Source organism: Bidens hawaiensis, unplaced genomic scaffold (assembly GCF_021521415.1).
Source record: "Bidens hawaiensis isolate Kalapana, Puna unplaced genomic scaffold, B.hawaiensis_p1.1 tig00003141_1, whole genome shotgun sequence".
In the NCBI taxonomy this organism is placed as follows: domain Eukaryota; kingdom Viridiplantae; phylum Streptophyta; class Magnoliopsida; order Asterales; family Asteraceae; genus Bidens; species Bidens hawaiensis.
The window spans coordinates 2518668-2529135 of NW_027491170.1; the positions used below are offsets into that span (position 1 = coordinate 2518668).

The 10468-nt window shown below is 34.4% G+C and overlaps 1 protein-coding gene across 1 annotated transcript; it reads left to right on the forward strand.

Moving 5' to 3' along the window:
* Nucleotides 1-922: 922 nt before the first annotated feature.
* Nucleotides 923-5988, forward strand: LOC143622472 (uncharacterized). Its single transcript, XM_077093606.1, has 8 exons — nt 923-1001; nt 1086-1147; nt 2999-3082; nt 3226-3280; nt 3414-3549; nt 3633-3683; nt 5544-5621; nt 5695-5988. The coding sequence occupies exons 1-8, from the start codon at nt 923-925 to the stop codon at nt 5705-5707; spliced, it is 558 nt and encodes a 185-aa protein (XP_076949721.1). The 3' UTR covers nt 5708-5988.
* Nucleotides 5989-10468: the final 4480 nt, after the last annotated feature.

Genomic DNA, 10468 nt, shown 5'->3' on the forward strand with positions numbered 1-10468 from the left:
TACCGGTACACAAAATACTTGGTACGGTACCGAAGACAAAAATTCGGTAAAATATCGGTACCGTACGGATCCTGAAACCTAATAAAGTTATTATCGAATAGGGGGTGCAAGAAACCAAACAGAAACAAAAACCGACATTTTGGTATTATATTTTTGTAAAAGCTGAACTAACGTTCAGTTTGGTTTTGCATGTAATAAACCGAACCGAACTCCTAAACTTTTTTTTTTTATTTTAATTAATTTATAAGTTCTTAATAAATCTATAACTCAAATATTTTTGGCCAAATGTATAATAGTTTATTAGGCTATGCGTGATGGAGGGCTACAATATTGTTGGGGGAGATTTTCGACACGTGACGCCATGCCAGTAGAGAGACAATTTTTATTTTAAGGGTGTAGTGATGGTTTAACCCAAAAATCGCCCCAAGGCTTGCCATTGGTCAATTGAATAAAATAAAATAATATTTTTTTTAACCTTAAGGCGGATGAAAAATCTATATCGCACCAAAAAAAAAGAGAAACTTATCACCCATTTATAGCCAAGGGGGCGGTGTTGTAGCCCCTTACCGTCCAAAAGCATCAACTTGTCGCCCCACTGCACACACTTAGTAAGCAATTAACAACACTATTTATACCTATATTCATTATATTTGGCCTAAAATCAAGCTCAAATGGCAAAAACCGAAGCCGAACGATTTTAAAAATTCCAAGCCCGAAGTTTTGGTTTGGTTTTAGCTCAAAACCGCACCGAACCACATCACACACACCTCTAGTTGACAGTACCCGATACCATTTACTCATCTCTAATCAAAACGCCAAAATGAAAAAACTTAAAACCACAAGGATCGTTCTTGCAGTTGTCACAAACACTTGAAACAAACAAACAAACAAACAATACTCGTCTGCAAAATCAATCAAAGAGATGAAGAGATTAGCGAAGAAATGGAACAGCCTTCGACGACGAATACTCTCTTCCGACAAACTCCGATTTCCAACCCAAGGTTCAATTTCCCCATTATTATTATTTTATAAAATTAGGGTTTTGATTATGCAATTGAATTGGTGAATTGAGTATTTGGTTACAGAGCAGGAGGAACTGGTGAGGTCTCTTGAACGCTCTCAAGCTCAACAGTCAGCTTTCTGGAGGGTATTTTCGTCATTATTATTTCTTTCATTCTTCCAATTAATCGAATTTTGAAATTTTTGAAAATTGAATTAAAAAACACTTTAGCTGAGCCGCTTGCGAGCTACCTGACCCTTAAATAAAGCCTTAATCGAATTAAAAGATCGTTTAGTTATAAGTGATCTCAAGCTCAGCAGTCAAGGTTTTGGAGGTTAATTTGGCCATTTATACATTTTGTTTGATTGCTAACGAATCGAGTTTCGAATGCTCGGATTAATCGAATTAAAAGACCACTTATAGGGGTGGAAACTAGCCGAGCTGCTTGAGCTCGGATTGCTTGAAAACGAGCCGAGGTTTTTCGAGCCTGAGCCTTAAATAAAGCTCGTTAAGTTATACAGCCCGAGCTAGAGCGTTGTATACTTGTATGGAAAGCCCGTATAGGATCATCGAGTCTTAACTCTTAACGAACCTTGTGTATTTTAAAGTTTTACCTCTTAACTGTTATTTATTAATTTGGTCATTAGTACATGTTGTTTGATTGCATAGTGTTGGATCTCGGTTAACGATTGAGTTTTGAATGCTCGGATTAATCGATTTTTGAAAGTCAAATTAAAAGACCACGTATAGGGGTGAAAACGAGCCGAGCTGCTTGAGCTTGGATTGCTTGAAACGAGCCGAGTTTTTTCGAGTCTGAGCCTTAAATAAAGCTCGTTAAGTTATAGAGCCCGAGCTCGAGCGTTGTATGGAAAGCCTGTTTAGGATCATTGAGTCTTAACGAGCCTTGTGTATTTTTAAGTTTTACCTTTTTTGAACTGTTATTTATTTATTTGGTCATAAATACATTTGTTGATTGTTTGGTGTTGGTTTTGGATTATAAAGTTTGAAAATTGGGGGTGTTCCACGAATCGAATTTCGAATGCTTGAATTAATCGAATAGAATTATTTAAATTTTCAAAATTTTGGAGTTGGAGTCGTATTCGATTCGAAATTCGATTACAGAATTCGAGTTCATTAAAAGTTTGAAGTTGGATTCGAATTTAATTAGAATCGAGTTTTGCATTTTTCGAGTCCAATTCGAACACTGAACACAGTTGGCTGACAAATTGCTCTAGAAATCAAAATCGGAAACTTAAAGCTGATTAGTAGATTAGGGCTTCAGACTTTTACAGAACATGAGGATAAGATTTCGTTAATATATTGTTTGATTGTTTAGTGTTGGTTATGGATCATAATGTTAGATAAATAGTGGTAAGTTATAGGACATGAGGATAAGATTTCGTAATTGGATTTCAATTAGGGTGTTCAACTAATCGAAGTTTGAATCCTAGAATTAATTGATTTGAGTTATTAGAATTTTGATTTTTTGAAGTTGGATATGAATTCAATTAAAAATTTGAAGTTGGATTCGAATTCAATTATTGAACTCGAATAGAATCGAATTTCGAATTTTCGAGTCCAATTTGGACCCTGAACACCACTAGTTGACAAACTGCTCTAGGAATTAAAATCAGAGACTTAAAACCGATTCGTTATGTGAACGTTCGATAATGTTTTCGTTTACGTTCATCTATGTTAGTAATGTTTGTTTGTTTGTTAAAAGTTATAATATTTTCAATGACTAGAAATCTTATTGTATTGATTTAAGATGACGATAAAATTTTTGGTATCTGGATTTGGATTGGTTCTACTTTAGTTTTATATTTGTTTGTTTGTTTATGCCACCAGGTCTGCAAACAAACCGAACGTTTGGCAAACTGTTCGGCGGGATGTTTGTTTTAATGATTTATGACATTACATAAAAAATGTATTGTAATTTCCATGTTCATTATTACACTATGTTTTAACATGCACATTTGGTTTATGCTTTTGTTGCAGCGCGTGTTTGCAGGATTGCTTTGTTGCTTCGTGGCGTTTCTCATTTTCTCCGTTCACGGACAAACAACAATGCCATGGGAATTGGTATGTTATATGATGTCTATATATAAGTTACAGAATACAAATGACTTATGTTATTGTCTTATTAGGTAATCGTGAGTTCTTTAATTGATCACTAAATTTTTTTTACATGAATGTTGTAAAATAATAATGTCTTCTTATAACAGCGCTACCACGCCTACTTCATGGATGAGATTGAGTCATGGATTGTGATCGCTGCAGGTTTGATTTTTCACTAAAATTAACATTTTTTTGCATGATTCTTGTGTTATCTTTTTTTTTTCTATCTGAGGGTATTTTAGACGTTTTACACATGATACAACGATTTTCTTGAATTTGCATCTCTCTTTGACAGATTGGGCTGCTGTTTTAATATGCTCATTGTCAATTACTGGCTTGCTTCATACATCACGTTATCGTAGACGGTTTCTTTGGTTCTCTTGCTGCTTTGGTATTTTGTTAGCGGTTTTCTGGTTATATAATATGTTCAAGTATGAAAACCGTACGCTTTAATATAACAATAGTAAAAACATTTTTTTTCTAATAAACTGAATTTTGGAGGCTTGTTTTGTAGGTTGCCTAAATTCCGATGGGATGTTATTTGGCTTCCTCTTGGTCCCTTGAGGTACTATTTTATTTTGTATTATTATTGATTAATTACACATTTACACCAAAATGTTTATTTTCACTTTTGTCATTTCATGTAAGAAGATTTTCTTTGTTCACATTGTATGTAGCATACAATAGTGTGTTACATATTTAGCTATTTAACCTTCTATCTTGGTTTAAAAAAGCGTTAGGCGAGGCGAGGCGTTTTGGTTCAAAAAGCCAAAGCACGAAGCGCTAGGCGCGAAGCGAGAGTTTCACGTATGTGAGGCGGTCAATTTAAAAATTACTAAAAATTAATTATACATGACATAGTCTACTTGAAAATCAATCATAAGGATAAAACATATTTGTATAACTAAACATGAATACGTAATACGTAGGTTAAACATTATAAAAACATATACTTAGAAGTTGCAAAACACTTAAATTGTTAGAGTAAAAAGTAAAAAGTATAGTAAAAAGTAATAATGAAGAAAAATACCTCTTGAGTCATAAACATATGTGTAATAATTAGGTGAGTTTGAACCGATTTAAAAGTTGGGAGTAATAACTGAGGAGAAGATAAACTTGAAACGTCTAGAAGGTTGACATTTGGAGAAGATAAACTTTGAATATGAAAATTAAAGAGTGGTTTGAATTAAAGATAGAGTATATATAATACGGTTGGGTAATGTTTTATGGATGAGCCCCAACGTTAATATTTTCAGCAGATGGGCCCAAACAGTTACATTTTTAATCTAATTTAGACTGCATCACATGAGGCACTGTCTCGAACGCCTCACGCCTCACCTGCTAATGCGCCGCCTCAGGGCGTCTCATGTATTTTCTCGCCTTACGTAAAATAAGGCGTTTTCAAAAACACCTCGAGCGCCTCAGGCGTGAGGCGCACCTTTTTAAACCAAGCCTTCTATAGCAGGTAAAATGGTGACTATGTGTCACGTCATTGTTAACCTGCTATAGAAGGTTACTTGCATATATTTGAAAAAAAAAGGATTCTTACACACGATGACAAAAAGGTGAAAAGTAACTGCGTGTAATAAATCCTCCCATATTCCTTTTTTTTGTTTATTTATTTTTAACTATACGTTTAAACAAACAAAACAATTGTTTCTTTGAATGAACACATTCTTAATTATGTGCAATGGAGTTGGGTTACTTGCATACATTTATAAAAGAGAGAACCGCGGTTTTCGTTCTTATGGTTTGATCAAATATGCGGTTTTAATCCAATAGTTTCAAATTTGCGGTTTTTGTCCGGTAGTTTTGTTTTCATTTGCAATTAAACCCGACCCCACTAACCCCGTTAACTCTGGTCGTTAAACCCATATAATTTTCTTGTTCTCCCACGACGAAGATGAAAATGGCATTTGGGAATTAGGTCTGGGGTTTATTTGGGGAGAAAAAGGAAAAAATTGCCTCTCACACTGATAGGTTTAATGATCATAATTAATGTGGTGAGTGGGGTCGGGTATAATTGCAAGTTTGAACAAAAACTATTGGACAAAAACGCAACTTTGAAACTATTGGACTAATATCGTAGATTTGGTCAAACCATAAGGACGAAAACTGCAGTTCTCTCTTTATTAAATTAAGCAAAATGCCAGGTATTTTCATTATTTTGTCATTGTATGGTGACGTGTCTGTTTTATGGTGGCGTGGTAGTATGCCATATAAGCATTTTACGGATTTAGAAGGCTTACTTGCGTACATTTATAAAATTATACATAATGAGAAAAACACATATTTACATACAAAGATGAAAATAAGTTACATTTTGGTGTAATAAACCCGTGTTCTATTTAATTTTAAACGCTAATTTAAAAACAGTGTAGCAGATGATCTGTTAAAACGATACAAATTATTATTTGTGTTGTAGTGGAGCTGGGTTTGGTCTCTATGTGGATACGCTTCTAAACGAGTCATCTGAGGAAGTCAAAAAACTAAGAAGCTACATGTATGCGTACAAATCCCGTTGACTCGGATTATGAATTACAAGAAACTAATTTTGCTTTCCCTTTCGTCACAAGATCGCAGGTCTGAGATTCGTCAATTTGGTAAGTTAATAGCATGATTCCACGAGGCGTAACGAATGTCATAATTTGCATGAAGTTTGAAACATCATGGAGAATTTTGTACAATAGAGTATTTATTAGATGGAGAGGAGTGAAATTTTGTTTCATGGAGCTTGCAATAATAAATATTAAATAGAATAAATAGGGGACTTCTTATTCTTCCTTCTTTGTAATAGTCATCATGTGTGGAATAGAATAAATTGGAGCCGATAGTCTTTACGAAAGCAACGTCTCTGTACTTTGGAATAGAGGCACAGTTAGCCTACGTCTCATTATGTTTATAGCATTGCAATTTATGGGATTTTACTTGGTATGATTGCTGTTGCATGTGTGGAATATGGTATCATGGTTGCAAACATCGGGCCTAGGTGGCTATTACTCAACGAGTAATCCCCGACTAGGCTGAGTACTCGCAACTCCTTAGTCGGTTGACATGATAACGCCTAACGACTTGTGCAACTATTGGTACATAACTATGTATCAAGGGAATAACCTGCGTGGGCTATACGCCCTCCACTAGGGCTGCCGCTTTTACCCGAGACCCAACCCGAGAAAACCTGTACCAGAACCCGAACTAACCCGACCCGAGAAATCCAAACCCAATTATAGGTTAACCCGAACCGAAGTAATTTGGTTGGTTCTTGGGTCCGAATCCTATGTTTCGGGTCAACCCGAAAAACTCAAATAAAGTTTTAGTTTTAAACCTTATATTTCTTTAGGTATTATAGGTTAAGCCTTAGCCGCTGACGTTATCACAATTTAGTCCAAATCGACAATTCTCATTCCATCTATTATGAATTGATTGTTTATTAATGTTTCAATTAATGACTAAAGGCAACTATAATCCACCACCCTAATCAAGGCATATTGAAGACGATCATGTTGGTCTTGTTTATTATGGTTAAACTTTGTTAAATTTTACTCATTTTAGAATGTTTTATCAGTTTATTAATCTTTTTTGTTGGTTTATTTACATTACGAGTAAAAAAGAATATGGTACATTCAAATATAGCAATGTAGTTTTTTTTTCATAGGATACTCGAAACTCGATTAACTCAACCAGAAAAACCCGAACCCGAAGAAACCGTGAGAGATTTGGGTTGAGTTTCGGGTCTAGATTTAAGACTTTGAAACCCGAATAACCCGAAACCCGAAAAACTAACTCGAAAAACACCCCTACCCCTGGTCATTCTTTCTAATATTTTATAGCATCTTTTATAAAAACCACTCTTTTTAAGATCATTCCTAACCTGCCTTTTATCTCAATCTCTATAATTACATTAAAAAATATTACATTTCTATCTCTTGTTTAATTAAATAATACTTTTTATACCATTATCATTACAGTTTTCTCTTTCTTTTACTCACACTAATTCAACAAATATTTTAAAAAATAAATATGGGCAAATAAAGTTTTTCCAAATTTACAAACAATCACTATATTTTCTCTCTCTACCCTATGATTTCAAACCAAAAAATATTAACAAATGTGCAGCAGTGCAGGTTGTTGAGTTGGTAAATCACAGCCTATCCAACAAACGGTTACAGGGTTGAAACTTATTAGCATTGTCACATTTATGATTAGTTTTTTAAGTATACGGTAGAAACTCGATAAATTAATACTCAAGTATTTTATAAACTCTCTAAGATAATATTTTTTGCCGGTCCCGACTCGGGGATGGGGTGCTAAATTAATAATTCGCTAAAATTATAAGATAATACATTTTTGATAATTTCTTTAGACCCCATATAAAAAATAAATTAATAATTCCTTATATATAGCATATTACATAAATGATTTATGAAAGTTTCTTGAAAAATGACTCAACTGTCTTTTGTTTTTTGTTGAAATCAATTTCCCCTTGAATCTCGTCTCTAATTTTCCTAGATGAAGAGCGTAGACCAGAAAGTATTTCATGCGGTTGCGAACGTCAAACCATTGCTTCAGTCCAAAAAGTTGCCAACATTCGCTACATCATCAACCAGAAACTTGCTACACGTGTGATGAATCTTAGCCGAAATTTTGACCAAGTTAACAACTTAAATTTTTGAATCAATGTAAAGGATTGTTATCCTATGTTATCCTTTGTAGCATTTTCAATGTATTAATTTATTTTAGTTGATAAGCCATTACGTGTATTTCCTTATATTTATCTAATACTACTCAACTGTAAACATGGTGCTCTAGGGGTTGCACTTATGATTGGTTTTGTTGTACTAACAAATGAATACAACTATTTGTTTATCTAGCTATTTATGTTGTAATTTCGTCTTACTTTACCACTTTGCCAAGTTTTTAACTGGGTGTAGCCAGCCAACAAAGATTTTTCTATCTTTTTAGCAATGAGGTAACAGTGTAACATCCAGTCATTAAATGGAATGGCTCAACTATGTGGTCAAACATGTACACCCAAAGATATTGGTCATGTTTTCAATTATCAACTGTAATCTCTTAAGACGATACACCTGAACTAGATTTAACGCGGGGGCACTAAATACTAGTTTAAACTCATTTGCAAAAACAATATAAAAATGTTATATATTTCCTAATTTCTCAAACCCTAGTTTACCCACTGTTTCTCCTCTTCTCATATGACCACCACCGCAACCGTCTCCGCCTCAAACTAGATGGCCACCACCGCCTCTTCTCTTCTCCTTCGTTCAATATTCCTAGTTATAAACGTCGGCAAATAGTCATCACAATACGTGCTATCCGACTACTTCTATCTCAATTCGATCGATTCAAAGGTCCGCCATTATTTTTATTGTTTTAATCTCACTTCAGCTTGTTTAGATTGGTTTAATGTTTTTTGCATTTTGTAAATTTGTTGAATTTTAACCTAATTTCATGACAGTTAGGTTTTAGGTAAGTTTATTTTCGGTATATTATAATTAGTGTAGTTTATTTTGAGTTCACACCTCATAGTATAGTTTACTTAGGGGCTGTTTGTTTTATCTCAAAAGCTCTTCCTGGCCACTTTTGTCTGCGCCGCGCAGATCACGCGCAGACGTTGAGGTCCGCATTATGTTTGTTTTTCGAAAGACATTTCACTAAAAAAGGTCTGCGCGTCCTCTTCTTGGAGAAGACTTGAACCATTAGCTTCTAACCTCTTCTCAAACATCGGTTCTCTTCAAACCCATTACCCATCCATCAACCCTAGCAAAACTCCTCCACCCCTCTCCTCTCTTCTCCACCTCCACCCCTCTCCGACCACCCCTCCCTTGCTGCTGTCGCCCACTCTCCAGTCGTCCCTGCACCTCTGCCGCCTCTCCCCTGCCTCCGCCGGACTCTCTCCGACCACCCCATACCTCCGCCGCCCTTCGCCTGCCGCAGGTCTGCCACCTCCGCCGCCCACTGCCACACATCAACAACTCCGGGTATTATTATTTTTTTGATTTGTGTACTTTACCTATATTTGTATGATTTGTGATATAATCGGTTTGAATTAGTGTATTGGATTATACTATTGAAAGTTTATAAGATCGGATTTTGTTGAAATCAGGTTTAATTGATGTTCATAGACTGATTATTGACGTCGTGTTTATCAATTTAGGTTTATTTTGTGTAAATTAGCTTGAGCTTGGCTCATTTTGACTTACGAAACTCGAAAGTTGTTTTAAAGCACGGGTTGTATTATTACATGATATTCAATATTTATCATAAACTTTATTTTCTTTGTAGATGATGTGATCTTAACCATAAAGATAATCCATCAGAAGATGATTAATACAATCTTGTAATGAGTGGTGAAAACTTCAATATGCTAGAGCATGGGATCGCCCCGCCTTCAAAATGGGCTCGAAAAGACCGAACCCGAGACTCTTACCCAAATGAGTCTAAGAAACCAGAAATTTAGAAAGAATTCCCAGAAGACTTGTATGAAACCAGAAATTTTGCAGAATTGATTTGTTGAATTATAATTTTTTTTTCAATTATTAGTTTGCATAATTGTCCAATTATTATTAGTTTTTCGTTGAAAAATGTTTATAGAAAGTTTGGGTTTAATAAAGATCTTGTTCCATTAGTTTTGCATAAAGTTTAAGTTTGAAGACTTTCTTTATGTTTAAAAATTCAGTTTATTTAAATTTCTGTTTATTTTAACAGTTTGCAGACGTGTTAAAAAACAAACAGTCTTTTTCTTACAGACTGTAGAGGTTTGGTCCACCTCTTCTGCTACAGATGTCTGCAGATGTGGTCCGCAGACTGCAGACATTCTACTTCTTAAAAAACAAACAGCACCTTATTCTGCTTTAGACTTTTAACAACTGTCACCTGAAGCTGTTAGATCAAATTATAGTAATAACTTCACTGATTCACTAGATCTATATATATTCATATAGTAATATGTTATTATATGATTTAGACTTTAGTTTACACTTCATTCCTGTAGCAAACTTAAAGATTGAGATCAAGTTCCAGTAGTAGTAGTAGTTCTCAACTACTCATACTAATAATTCATAAAGATCCTAAATTATGCTTATGGAGAAATCAAAATGTTTTGAGTTATTACTAAAATATTCGTTCGTGTTGCCTTTATTCATCAGTGAATGCGTTTACTAAAATTTGTTAATTTTGGAGGCGCAAACTATCTCATATAGTAACATTTATTCATGATATATAATTGGCACTCATAATTATATATATATATATATATATATATATATATATATATATTATTTTGTAAGTTTCTGTTAACTCACATATTATTACTGTTCATAACATAAGCAA

What these genes read in the sequence shown, in the direction of transcription:
- LOC143622472 (XM_077093606.1), top strand. Translation starts at nt 923, where the DNA reads ATGAAGAGATTAGCGAAGAAATGGAACAGCCTTCGACGACGAATACTC. An exon ending in TGGTTATATAATATGTTCAA is followed by an intron (nt 3,550 to 3,632) that starts GTATGAAAACCG and finishes CTTGTTTTGTAG; the next exon opens with GTTGCCTAAATTCCGATGGG. An exon ending in CTTCCTCTTGGTCCCTTGAG is followed by an intron (nt 3,684 to 5,543) that starts GTACTATTTTAT and finishes TTTGTGTTGTAG; the next exon opens with TGGAGCTGGGTTTGGTCTCT.